The sequence below is a fragment of the Astyanax mexicanus genome, chromosome 8 (genome assembly GCF_023375975.1).
Source record: "Astyanax mexicanus isolate ESR-SI-001 chromosome 8, AstMex3_surface, whole genome shotgun sequence".
Taxonomy (NCBI): domain Eukaryota; kingdom Metazoa; phylum Chordata; class Actinopteri; order Characiformes; family Acestrorhamphidae; genus Astyanax; species Astyanax mexicanus.
In genome coordinates, this window is record NC_064415.1 from 50,032,830 (window position 1) to 50,047,036 (window position 14,207).

Genomic DNA, 14,207 nt, shown 5'->3' on the forward strand with positions numbered 1-14,207 from the left:
TAATTGATCATTTGTATGCTTGATGCAGAACTGTATTACTTTAGCATATACTGATTTTATTTCTTGTTGCCTTCACCAGGTGGATGGGCTGTGGTTACCTGTCCCTGTGCTATTGTGTACGCCGTAAAATTTAACCTAAGGGCAGAGAGCCCAAGAGATTTTTCAGACATTCTATTATCAATGACTCATTTCCCCAATCTGACATTGTATGATTTTGCCAGAGGGCTGGCAACCCATACAAATCTGAGGGAGCCAGAGTCTATGCCTTTTAGCCCCTATGAGGGCAGGCTGCTTGAACCAACAGACAACAATGTCAGACTGGCTTCAGCAGGGCAGATTAAAGTGAGTTTGCCTTGGCTGACAAGTAAAAAGGTTGTACCTGATGAAAATGGTCACCCCCTGACAGGGTCATCAGAGCCTTATGCTCTATATGACCGCTTCCATGAGGCAAACACAAAAGACAAAAAGGATGCTTTGCGCAAAATAGAACTTATTCCAGAGGTATGTGGCTGGGTCAATAGCCAGTGTGCTGAGCAGCTTTTTGCTGGCATGAGGAAGAACAATCACTTCCTTAACATGATGACTCCCACATCACATATATTTTTAGTGCGAAATATTTTGCACCACTACAACAATGCACGCAACACAAAGACTCTTGAAGAGATGAAGAAAGCATTACATGTTGGAATGGAAATAGAGTTCAATTCAAGGGGACAGACAGTAATGGGTATGTACTTTTTTAATACATCATATGAAAAAACTATACAATAAATAAACTATAAAAATTTGTTCTGATTTATTCTGATATTATATGCACTCGTTGCCCTAGTACATGTTTTAAAAATTTCTAAGGTGCCTAAAATCATGTGGAAGCATCCTCAGTAGATTCCTCTGGTGTGTCCACAGCAGCAGCATCGGCACCTGGAGTGTCCACAGCATCAGCAGCGGCCCCTGGAGTGTCCAGAGCAGCAGCAGCGGCCCCTGGAGTGTCCACAGCAGCAGCAGCAGCAGCAGCGGCCCCTGGTGTGTCCAGAGCATCAGCCACCCCTGGAGTGTCCAGAGCAGCAGCAGCGGCCCCTGGTGTGTCCAGAGCATCAGCCACCCCTGGAGTGTCCAGAGCAGCAGCAGCGGCCCCTGGTGTGTCCAGAGCATCAGCGGCCCCTGGAGTGTCCACAGCAGCAGCGGCAGCGGCCCCTGGTGTGTCCAGAGCATCAGCCACCCCTGGAGTGTCCAGAGCAGCAGCAGCGGCCCCTGGTGTGTCCAGAGCATCAGCGGCCCCTGGAGTGTCCAGAGCATCAGCAGCGGCCCCTGGAATGTCCGCAGCAGCAGCAGCAGCGGCGGCCCCTGGTGTGTCCAGAGCATCAGCCACACCTGGAGTGTCCAGAGCAGCAGCAACGGCCCCTGGTGTGTCCAGAGCATCAGCGGCCCCTGGAGTGTCCAGAGCATCAGCAGCGGCCCCTGGAATGTCCACAGCAGCAGCAGCGGCGGCGGCCCCTGGTGTGTCCGCAGCAGCAGCAGCAGCAGCAGCGGCGGCCCCTGGTGTGTCCAGAGCATCAGCCACCCCTGGAGTGTCCAGAGCAGCAGCAGCGGCCCCTGGTGTGTCCAGAGCATCAGCGAACCCTGGAGTGTCCACAACATCAGCAGGGGCCCCTGGTGTGTCCGCAGAAGCAATATCGGCCCCTGGTTTGTCCGTAGCAGAAGCAGCACCTGTTGTATCCATAGTACCTCAAATAGCACCAAAATCTGGTAAGTAATGTGATATGCATGTTTTATAAGGGTGTGATGAGTCAATAATAAAGCTGTTGCATGGTACAGTGAATTAATCTGTGACTACCGACACCTTTTCAGATCTAAGTTTGTTTAACTTTTAGGAACCCTTCTGTTTGATGCACAAACATTTGTGCATGGCAGACATATTTCTACCAATATGCCAAATTGTTTTAATTTCTGCATGTGTACTTCTCAACTCACAGATACTTAATATTTCACAGTTGTTTGAGATTGCAGCTGTTGAAGGCAACTGAATCCTTGTACTTCATATATCTTATACTTACTATGTTACACCTAGTACATTTCATACTTGCTGAACTTTAATAATATACTGCACATGTCTGAAAGAAAGATCCATGAACATGACCATCTAAATTTGTTAATGATAAATTGCTAGTTCTTTTTGTTTTTTCAGTGGCAAACTGTTGGAGGCTGACACACTTAGACCATATATGTGCCAGCAGGAATATCTGGGACTTCAAACTTCACAAAGGACTGGAGACACTGGTATGATTCAAAATACAAAGTGGTAACCATAATAAAGAAAGACTGGTAGCTCTAAGACATACACACTCCATCACAGCTGAGATCTACTTTATAAGACAGTTGTCAATTCAGTGAGCCACAGAGATATGAAACTGGCCTTGGAAGTTGGTCACATATTGCGAAATTAAGAATAAGTACTTCTTTGTCCATTAATATATAGAGGGAACTATATGTTCTTCTAACTCACTAGATCACATTCTCAATTTTAATGTCCAAAAACTGTTTTTTTTTAGGTTAATTCTGCATTGGATTCCACACAGTCCGCCCATGAAGCCATAGGTTCTGTGGGCGGGACTGCATTGAAAAGGTCAGACTTCATGTCCTTAGGATTGGACCAAGAAGTCGAGGCAACAGTCAGTACAATTTTAATTTTACATTTAGCATTTTAAATGGTTCTGCAATTTTTTGTCACATTTTAATGCTTACAATCTTCTGTCCCTCATGTAGATAGCCAACTGTTGCTTTTCAATATGTAAAATTGCGGCACAGCAGGTACGTCTGAATATTGATAGTAGCTATAATGCAGTTGGCAAGGTACTTATAGTACTTGCTTAGAAATTGGTGTTTGGTTTTCATGTTTGAAAGTGTTATTTTTTACCAGGGAAAGGATGTCCATGCTGTTGATGCTTATGTGGTGGCTCTCAATGCGGACCCATTGTTGTCTCTACCAGTAAGTGATTTTTATTTATTGATTCATTTATTTTGCTTTGATGAATTATGGTATAGAAAAGTATCACTTGTTCTTGCTGCATTTTTAAAAGTTCACATTTACAGTATGGCAGTGTGGCAGTCACTATGGAAGATTTTGCCCAAAAGTTTGGTTTCAGTATTTATTTATTTTTTTAGTTATTTTTGGATCATTGGCTGGGTAAACATAGGCTCTTACCTTTGTAGCTTGGATATTACCCATGTCGCTATTGCTTTTCATACACTTTTGCTTGAATAAAGATTTTAAAAATTGCCATGCAGGTTTCTTAAGCACTTATTTCTTGATAAAAACAATAAAATCCAGTGAATTTTGCAATGCAGTTGCTCAAAAACCTCATTTTTGAGAGCAAATCTTCCAGGCAACCACACATATACAATAGTAATTTTGACCCCTTATCACCAATAGTCAGATGCAGCATCAAAAGATTGTATCCTTTTCCCCGTATGGAAACCAGGACACTGGCTCCTATGTGTAAGTTTTTTTTTTGTCAGTATCATGTTTCAGGTTTCTCTTTTGTGATTTGTAAATCCTTTTCATCTTTTCTCACTTTTTTATATTCAGCTAATACTTAACTAGATCCCAAGCAGAGAAAGTAGTCCAATGCAGAAAAATGCACATGCTGGTAATAAACATTGTGTAGGAGGTTCACCATATGTATTTTACAGGTTCTCAAGCCAAAAGTTAAGAGGATTCACATTCTCGACTCCTCTGGCCCTAGTGCTCATGGAGATATTGAGTGTTTATCCATTATCAGGTTCAAATCTAATATTTAGGAACTGTTCCATGTTCCTTTCCTTACAGTTCAAAGTTCAAGGTTCATTCAGTGTTTGCTTTCTTGCTTTGTTGTTTCCATTCGGTTGTTCAGGGACTGTTCAGTGTTCCCTATAAAGTTAATTAATTGTGTGTTCTCTGAATGTTATTTTTTCTGAATGTGCTGTTTTCTATGCCTGTGACATGTTCAATGTTCACACTGTACGTCTAGGTACTAAAATCTGATTTTTTGCATTGAATAATACATGAAAATGATCACAATGATATATATATATATATCATTGTGATATATATATATATATATATATATATCATATATATATCACAATGATATATATATCATTGTGATATATATATATATATATATATATTGGTTCATAGACAGATCAAATCCACTGATAAAATTAATGTGGGTTATTTTTAAATGCAGTGTGAACCTTAGTGAACCTTAAAGGGTATGACAACACCTTTTGTAGCTTGGGTAGTGAGGTAGAGCAGGTTTAAAAAACACTCCCATGGTTTGTGGATGTTATGTCACATTGTGTATGGTCTTTTTTCATCATGTATTTTCCTTTTGTCATTTGAAGCATGCTTGCTACAAGGCTTGTTCCAGGATCCTGGATAATTGCTAGAAATGAGGTACAGAAAACTTAACTTTAGGGCAACTTAAGTGTGTATACATTATGTATTACTAAACTGTTATTAAAATGTGGTATTTGACAGGATGTTCCAGTACAGTTTGGGAGTTCTGACTGTGGAGTATTCATGCTTATGGTGAGGTATAAACTAACCAATGATTGTTAATTAGTTTGCTCACTACCTTCATACACAAAAATCAATTGTTTGATAGTACCAGGTAAAATGGCCAATACTCATAGTGAAATTAAATTACTGATGTGATGGAAGGTGTTTATTGAAATGATTCATAATCAATGACGTGTGATGATTCATAAACAATGACGACTATTAATGATATTACTTTTTGTTCCATGCGATGATAATGTGTACTCAGTAAACTGAACTTAACATTCTTCCCTCAGTGAGCATATCTAAGATGCTGAGTGAGAGTTTTTCTATCTGGGAAAAGCAGTGTGTGTCTATGTGTGCGTGCTAAGGAATGCACGTCACAGTTGTTCTGTCTACAATTCTGGCGCCAGGGTCATTTTTCCTTCTGCTTGCAGAAAGCCAGGGTGTTTTGAGAACCAGCCTGATATGCTCACTAAGGGATTATGTCATACCACCTGTCAGAAGAAGTTGACGTGTCACAATGGTGGCACTGTGCCCATAATTGGGAAGTAAGATAGTAAGGGTTGGGAGGATCTAAAAGGTATAAAGAGAGCGTGGCACTCTTGCAAGGGAGGAGATCACTCTGTATTCGTACGCGTGTCTTCTCAATAAATCTTGTTACTCATTCTGATCAAGACTCAGAGACTCTGCAGTTTCGTTCTTCCTGTCATTATTTTCCACCACACTGATTGTTTGCAAATACAATGAAAGGAGATTGTGCTGATTTTCTTGTATTGTATATGACAGTATGCACTATATGTTGCCCATGAATGGACCTTCGACTTCACTCAGGTCAGCACTAGATTTCTCGTCTTACTAAGGATATGTGCTTGGTGAGGATATAAATTGTATTTAGAAGTTTGTCTTCTCTCTCTTAGCATGATATGCCTAGCATAAGGAGATGGTGGGTGAACCTCCTGATCAACAACATGACACATGGAAGGTATGTACAAAATATTAATGAAAGAAACTATTTCAGGTGGTTTTACTGCTATGACTTTTTTTTTTTTGTTTGTTTTTAGGAATATATGATATGATGATATCCCTGGACAGTGCATGGAGCAGGAATAACAGCGATATCATCTCTTGTGTTCCTAAAAACAAAATGTATCAGATCAGTAAAAAACAACTGAAACAGTAACTGGTTCTGTTTATTTTTAGGAAGAGGAGATATGATGATATCACTGGTCAGTGCATGGAGCAGGAGTACCAGGGCCCTGAACAGGAGAACTCTGAATATTTGATGGTATAAGCATTTATACAGTCAAAATCTAGACAAATGTAATCTCCTGAATGTTAAACTTAGAAATGTTCACCATAATGCTATTTAAGATAATAGTGTTGTATTTCTTTACCATTAGTCAAAAGATGAGGAGACTGTAGCTGCCAGGACAACTGGGCACCACTACAGGGTAAGTCTTTTGATGCTGTTGTACCTTTGTGAGTTAAGTAAATTTGATACCAAACCTTTTTTTATATTGGGCAGTGTGGTGTAAAAAACTTCTATCTTTATTTAGAATCTAACTACCCATTGGAACATTAGCATAACTTTTGGTGCTATATAAGTTTCTATATAGAAGCATACAACATATATACAGCACATTTTCCATCAATCTGAAGAATCTTTTCAGCGTGAAAGGGAGTTGAGTTTTTGAGTATTTGAGTTTCATGGTTCTAAATAGACTCACTAATGTCTTTACTAAATAACTCCTGAAGTAGTTATGTATTCCTGAAGAAGCTAGTACTGCATTACAGATTTTTAGAATTTGTGTTTTGCTTTTTATATTAATTCTAGGACAGCAGATTATACCGTGACAGCTTGGAAGCGCAGAGATGGTGCAATGAACACAGGAACAAGTTTTGCGGAGATGTTGCACCACCTCCGATTCTAAACATGTCTGAAGAGGAGATGGAAGAGGCATTTCAGAAACTGGACACCCTCAGTATACACACTGATGAGGACGAAAGATCTGATGTGCTTAGAAACTTTGGTTTTTCGTTTACTGATCTGAAAGACATGGCTTTTTTTTTAGATAATGTCAGAGAAAAAATGGGCAAAAGAGTCTCCTGCGAGTTAATTTAAGTTTTTATTTTAATTCATTATTTTCTTTCAAATTATTTTCTTTCAAAGCTTACCAGATGCCTGTGCTGGTTGATATCACATTAGGAGTGGTTTTTTTTTCAGCATCTTTTTATTTCATTTATTTATACTTTTGCAAAATACTGTTTGTTTTATTCTGATTCATTTATTCTGTGTTCAAATAAAATCCATTTGTAGAAAGGGCACCTGTGTAAGTGTGATTCTACTTTTAAATACCATTACAGTCAGGGAAATGGTCATTTATGCTGCTCAGTTCCACAATATCAGTCGTCTACTGTTTTCAACAGTTCTTAGCTACAGAAATAAGAGTAAATGATTAACTGTTGGTAGATATATTGACAAATATAGTGATTATAGTTGATTTGAGAAAATCTAGGAAATGTGATTGGTTTTGACATTGTTATTTTTACCTTGTTTTATTTTTGAAATGTTTTGTTTAACCCTTTCAAACCTGAATTATCTCCAGTGGTGGGGGAAAAAATCTATGAATGCTGTTTGCTGTCTGTAATTCACAGAAAAGAAGACTCTAGTATTCTACTATAAAATCTATATAGCAAATAAATCCAATTAACTAAAATGTTTAATAATCCCTAAACAGTAAAAAATATATATTAAAAAGTGTTCTTAGTCACATTAAATTAGTAAAACAGTAAAAAATATATATTAAAAAGTGTTCTTAGTCACATTCAATTAGTAAAACAGTAAAAAATATATATTAAAAAGTGTTCTTAGTCACGGGCGGCACGGTGGCGCAGTGGGTAGCACTTCAGCCTCCGGGTGCTCCGGTTTCCTCCCACAGTCCAAAGACGGCACGTTCAGTCTAATTGGATGTTAGATACAAATTGCCCCCTAGGTGTGAGTGTGTGAGTGCATGTGTCCGTCTGCCCTGCGATGGATTGGCAGCCTGTCCAGGGTGTATCCTGCCTTCTGCCCGATGCCGGCTGGGATAGGCTCCAGCACCCCCCGCGACCCTTAATGGATAAAGCGGTTGATAATGACTTGACTTGACTTGACTTGTTCTTAGTCACATTAAATTAGTAAAACATTAACTGTTGCTTTGCCTCGATGGTTTTAGTACTAACGCTACAGTTTCATTGGTTAATAAACTTCATTGGCTGATTCATCATCTATTCTGATGACAACAGCTCTCAAATAGTATTATATGCAAAATAAAATGGTTAAAATAAACAAAATACATGATGTCCATTGTAATGGATGCAGGATCTGAAAGGGTTAAAACAATGAACCTCTAATTTTAAGAGTTCAGATATAACTTTACTCAGTGGCGGCTCCTGAGAAATCTCTCTGGGGGGGCAATTGTGTTAACATCCAAGGTCTCCTTTCCACTGGGAAAATAAATAAACAGCTAGCTAACAGGAACATAAAAAATTATTATAAATAAATGTTTCTCTTTACAGTGTATCAGTATTTGTGCACTGATATCCTGATATACACTGTAACACCTTGGTTAAAGCTCTACAATGACTGAACAATTAACTGTGGTCACGAAAAAAAAGTTGATATCTCAGTTAGCACTCACAAACAACTGGAGATAGGCCAGATTTACCATCAGATCTTCCCAATCACAACAATTTAATGCCATCTTCATCAGAGAGCATTTTATTTTAGGTATTGCATTTTAGAATAGAAATAGGCAATAGCACTAGGGCTGATGTGCAATGAAACCCTAACAATTCAACAATCAAATCAGTTCAATCAGCAGTTATCTTCTCACTACTCACTTGTACTGAAATTTTGCTCGTCTCTCTTTAAAAGCAGCAAAGTGATCAATCACACTCTCATTAAAGTCAGGCATGTTCCTGACCAGTTCTCTCTCCATTGAAAGCATGGCCAGAGCATTGAGACGTTCCTGTCCCATTGCATTTCGCAGAAATGTCTTTATTCTTTTTAAGGTGGAGAAACACCTTTCTGCTTCAGCCGTTGTCATGGGAGTGGTTATGAGGATGTTTAACAGAGTCACAGTCTCAGAAAAAGTGTCCTGGAGGTTGTACTTCAGTAGAACCTGATATAATGCCAGTGCACCACAGCAGCTTTTGAATTCAGGACTCTCATAGATTAGTGACAGCTCAGTCTTGAGCTTTGCCTTATTCAGCATGGGGTATGCCATGATGGTGGTGGTAAGAGCCTCAGCAGGAAATGTACGGCAATGCTGTTCGAACATGTCTCCTTGTAGCAGTGTGGCACTGATGAGGTGGTCAGTGAAGGAGAACCTTTCTTTAGCATGAACCAGGATTGTGTCACAGACCTGCACACACACACACACACACTGTTATTTAATTGGGTTTCTTAATTTCTTCCACTATTATTGAGAGAATAGAGATAGATGTAGTGGAAAACTACAAAAAGGGTTTCAGGGTGATGAACAGGCCTTTCTTAAATAGTCAGTAATACATGCCTATACCTCTTTAGTTAGCCTCAGTTTCTCTTCTGGTCCCAAGGACCTCCTTGATCTTGTGGTACCTTCTGCAACTTGTTGCTTCTCAGTGGATGGATCTTGATCCCTGAAGGATGACAGAGCAACAGTATTAATGTCACTGACTATAGCTGCAATTCCTATCTGTATTTTTTGTGTGCATTTGAAGTGCAAGTGTGTGTGCTGTAAGGAGTGCAAACTAAATATAGAAATTGATTACCATATGTAAAAAAAAATACAAAATAAAGACAAACAGTTAGAGCTTAGATTTTCTGCATGAACCCGACCCTATATTCGAAGCAACCACATTCATCCGGCCGGGTCGGGTCAGGCTCAAAAAAAAGTCCGAGATGTAGGCATCTGTTTTTTAATTATATTTTTATCTTATATAACGCTCTGGCGTTATCATCACAATGTAGCTAAGTACCAATTATTATCGTTGACGAAAATAAACAAAATAACGAAAACTGAAAGTGAAAAAACATTTTTGTTAACTGAAACTAATAAAAACGGTAATTAAAAGGAAAAAAAAAACGTTACTAACTGGAACTGTATTGTGTGTTTAAAAAACTAAATAAAACGAACTGAAATTACAAATAGAATACCCTTCGTTTTCGTGTTTGTTAATTTATTAATAAGCGCTGATTCTCCTCGCGAAGCGGAGCCGGTGTTCTGTCGAATTGTCCTACCCATCGATACATGCTTCCCAAAAGTACTGCGCATGCGCTGACCTACACAATTGAATTATTTCTCGTGTTTTTATTTATAATTAATCTGTTTTGCATTAAACAACCTGGACGCACTGTTATTGCATACAAGTGTAAATGGAAACAAAAAAAATCAATTATTATTATAAATAAATACAAAAGCAGTTTGTAATGAGCCATAACTTTGCCATGATACAATGATTTATGCAATCTAAATCTAATAATGTACATCTACTGAACTTTCACTGGGTACATGCCCTAAAATTGTGCTTCTTTTTTATTTTTACACTTAAATATACATTAGGGCAGCACAGTTCGACAAGCTAAGACAATTCGACAGAACACCGGATTCTGCGGGGAGTCCGATTCGGCACGACAGCCTCAGCGCGCGGCACACTCTAGCCGCGAAATAACGACAGAAAACACTGAGAAAGCTGCAGAATTCTGTATGGGATCAGAATATGAGCACGAGGGGAAAAACAGGAGATATAAGGAATAAACTCAACACAGCTATAAGTCAATTTGAGATGCAGCTGTGAAAACCTTTGCCTGTGAGTAGGACAACCTCAAGCGGGAGGATGAACTGATAAATCTCTCTTTTTCCCTTTCTCTCTTACTCATAGTTAATTATATTGGTGAAAATTAGTGAAACCTGTAGAGTTTATTGTGTTTGAGCTTGTTTATGTGTTTCTCAGACTGAACTGATGTGTAAAAACTAAAACATATAGCAAACCCACTCTAAAACGAATGAAAACGAACTGAATTGGAGGAGAAAATGTGAAAGTAAAAAATAATAATAATAAACTATAATGAAAAAATCTAAACTATTATAACCTTGTAAGTTACAAATTAAACTGCCTAAAAAAGTTGCACTAGTTAGAATGTTTTAATCACCCAGCTCTGGCCGCACGTGAGCTCTTCACTCCTTCACGGTTCTTAAAATATTTGTAGTAAATAATAGTTCTATGCTTCTATGTTGCAGTGTTAGTTTACATCATTCTAAACAGATTTCGCTCATTCAAACAGCCCGAAAACAGCCAGTTTTGGGGTCGGGTCGTTCTCATAATGACAGTTTATGGGGCGGGTTGAGTGGGGGCTCGGACAGAAAGTGCACGGGCATAATTTAGAATTAAAGAAAAATGTTTTTCACTGATACAGACTTGCACAAAGGATGTACATCTGGTTATGACCATTTTTTTATTAAGACGGTATGAATAACAGTATTTAATCTTACCTTATGGCCTGCAAACTGCTTGTGAATCTCTGGATGGCTCGTTTGATGAACACTGCATCAATGTCCTTCTTCTGCAGCTGCTGGTACAACACGTCAACATGAGGCATGATTTGATGAAATAGTTGAAGGAAAAACTGGAAGTCATCATCCTGCAGCATCCTCAAAAAGCCAGACGCCTCCCTCACTGTAGTGCTATCAAATGAGCTGGTTGTCCTGATTGTTTCAAAACACTGTACTAGGTCATCTAGGTTCTCATAGACAGTGTTCACAATTCTGCTGTTGAAGTTCCATCTTGTGGAAGATGCTCTTGGCAGCCTTCGCGAAACAACCTGGTCAAGAACGTTAGTGCGTTTGGGCGACCGGCTAAAAAAACTGGTAATTCCATCCAAATCTGAAAAGAAAACTTTCACTCCTTTGATGTGAGATGTGGCTTGCTGCATAATCAAATTAATCTGGTGTGCATAACAATGCACATAATGGGCATTTGTGTAATGTTCCCGCACCTTTTGCTGCACACCTGCTCGCTCTCCTCTCATCACACTGGCCCCATCGTATGCTTGCGCAATAAGTTTTTCTTTGTCATTTTCAGAAAAAATACTGTTTAGTCTTTGTAAAATCGCACTGGCAATCGAATTGGATGTTGTATCCAAGACGGGGATGAATTCAAAAAAACGTTCTTGCACAGAATGGTTACCGTCAATGTATCGAAACACAAGCACCAATTGAGTGTGTGTGGAAACGTCTGTGGTCTCATCTGCTTGGATAGCTACGAAGCGAGCTGACTTCACCTCCTCCATTATGCGTTCCCTGATGACTGATAGCATGCAATCCAACAGCTCATTTTGCACGGTCTTTGACGTGCCCTTAAAGACTGTGGCAGTTTTTAAGTGCTCCTCAAACACCTCATCTAGCGACGCCACTAAATCCACCAGTCCACGAAAAATCCCAGGGTTGCTGGAGCCCTCAGTTTCATCTTTCCCTCGGAGTGCTAATTCGAACACTCCGCAAAACTTCACACAGTCAATAAGACGGGCCAGTATGTGGCGGTTTTTGCTCACCTCGTCGTTGTGCTTACGAACAGCTATTCTGTAGCCCTCGTCCAACTGCGTAGCAATGTTAACCTTCCCGAAAGCTGAAAATTTCAGGCAGCTGTCCATATGGAGCTTCGAAGTTTCATGCTTTTTCACCTTTTCTGAGAGATGATGCATGTCGGTGACACCTGTAGTAGTCCATGCGGTCTCTGTGCCAGTGCCACTATTCGGATGAAACAGAACGCAGGGATAGCAGAACAGGGCGCTAGCTACTTCACAGCCTGCTAGCCATGTTTTCCGTTCATACCAGCTTCGCGAAAATCCCCGGTTATATGATTTTCCTCCCTTTGTAGACACTTGTTTGATGTTTAAATTTGGTCTCGGTGGCCCCAAGTCCTTAGTTGCTAATTTATCCTGATTATTACGACGACAGAAGGGAACTTCTCTCAATGAAACGATTGAGTTGTTCTGAGTTGAAGGAATGCTAGCCATGTTGACCAGATCTTTAGCTGTACCATTTTGTAAGTGCGAGCCCTCCCGGAACCCGCAGACATTGCATTGCAGAGCCTACACTTAAAAAAAAAACATTTAATATGAAAGTCTACGAGAGCATTCAGGGCGATTTTCAGTCAGACTAAAATCGCCCAAAAGGGGTGGTACGACAACCAATGCACCTCAACGCTGATTGGATAATGACATTCCGAAGCAAGAGAGACTGCCCAGAGCAGTCATAGTTAAATGCTGCTGTAGAATGTGAGAGAAAAAATCTTCCCTTTTGTCCATTAGTGGTGCGTCGCCCAATCGCCCTAATTAACAAACCGCCCCTGACTTTACTCCTTAAGTGTTAAAGTGATAAAGTCCTTAAGTGATAAAGTCTGACTGGGCAAATGTATGGCCAATGATTTCATAACTAAGATTAATTTACAGGTGGAATATCTTCTCTTTAGTAGATAGCTTGTAGAGGCAGAGAGTAAAAATCATACACTTCAAATATGCTTGCACAACGATTTTTATCTTACCCTAGAGTCTGTAGAAAATGCCAGACTAATGTATTATTAATCGATGGAAAAATGCAACGTTTGTGTAACCCAGGTCTTAAATGGGTCACAAAGACAGATAAATTAGATAACTGCAGAAAGTAAATAATGAATATATATTTTTATTATTTCTTTAATTATTCTGAAACAGTATAAATTAATTAATAGAAAAAAAGAAAACTCCCAAACAGTGTTTAAAATGAAAAGGAAATCGTTTTTATTTATTTTAGATAATAAATGAAATAAAACTTTTAGGCGCTAAACAGCAGCCAATCAGTTCTTCAGATGATCCAAGGTGCTAAACAGCAGCCAATCATAATAATCCTCTAAGAGACAGAGGCGGAGCCTGTTGGTTAGTGGACGTCAATCCCTGGCTGTTTTACCCAGAAAGTTCTGCGGGAGGAGAAGAGACAGAAGTTCTCTGCTTAAAGTATTAAAAAAAAATACTAGAAAACGCTAGAATTCAGCGTTGTGGTTAGTGAGTAAATCACTACCAAGCTGACCGCTGTTAGAGTTGAGGCTGCAGAGTGGAGAAAGGGGGAAAGGCTCACTTATTGTGCCTCCTGAAACTTTGCCAGTTACACGCTCCGGTAATCTCCAGGTGGAGGTAGAACCTGGTGTCCATGTGCCCTGGGGTGGTGTGTGAAAACCTTGGATAGGATTCGGTGAGTTTAGAGTATATTTAAACATGTTTTCTGACCAAATTGCCGAATAAATAGAGGAATAAAATAGCGCTAATTAGCCTAGCGGCTAACGCGTTTTGTTATGCTAAGCTAGCCCATTGAATCTAGCCTGTGATAAGCTAATGCTAAGCTAATTTAGCCTACGCTAAGCTAATGTGTTGAATTTAGCTTATTAAGCTTATGCTAAGCTAACCCTCGTGTATATATTTCAAGCCTGAGGCTATGCTAACGCTATTGGTTAAGGTGTGAGATGAGTTTATCCACTTATAAATGTAATTTTATGGAACGGTGGAGATTTATTAAGCTGTATTTTGGATGTTTAAGACCTGTTTTGAATGTAATACTGTTAAAAGTAATGTTTTTTTACTGAGTTCGGTTATGTAAGTGTATTTAAAAAA

General features: G+C 39.3%; 3 protein-coding genes across 19 annotated transcripts in view; all 3 read left to right on the forward strand.

The window, feature by feature from the left end:
* Nucleotides 1-6,866, forward strand: part of LOC125780473 (uncharacterized) — a 105,619-nt gene extending 98,753 nt beyond the window's left edge. For 6 of the 16 annotated variants that reach the window (XM_049482330.1, XM_049482329.1, XM_049482338.1 and 3 more), the window contains 15 exons: nt 80-727; nt 907-1,746; nt 2,186-2,277; nt 2,550-2,669; nt 2,764-2,808; nt 2,918-2,986; nt 3,431-3,496; nt 3,691-3,779; nt 4,384-4,435; nt 4,520-4,570; nt 5,330-5,374; nt 5,461-5,525; nt 5,744-5,828; nt 5,944-5,994; nt 6,378-6,866. In XM_049482330.1, the coding sequence (XP_049338287.1) occupies nt 80-727; nt 907-1,746; nt 2,186-2,277; nt 2,550-2,669; nt 2,764-2,808; nt 2,918-2,986; nt 3,431-3,496; nt 3,691-3,779; nt 4,384-4,435; nt 4,520-4,570; nt 5,330-5,374; nt 5,461-5,525; nt 5,744-5,828; nt 5,944-5,994; nt 6,378-6,665 (2,606 nt within the window). In that variant the 3' untranslated portion in view covers nt 6,666-6,866. The other 10 variants (XM_049482324.1, XM_049482336.1, XM_049482332.1 and 7 more) reach the window with 8 other exon arrangements.
* LOC125803863 (gastrula zinc finger protein XlCGF7.1-like) overlaps nt 1-14,207 on the forward strand; it is a 165,753-nt gene that overhangs the window by 61,508 nt on the left and 90,038 nt on the right. The gene's annotated exons all lie outside the window — the stretch shown is intronic.
* Nucleotides 1-14,207, forward strand: part of LOC125803862 (gastrula zinc finger protein XlCGF7.1-like) — a 102,156-nt gene that overhangs the window by 57,453 nt on the left and 30,496 nt on the right. The gene's annotated exons all lie outside the window — the stretch shown is intronic.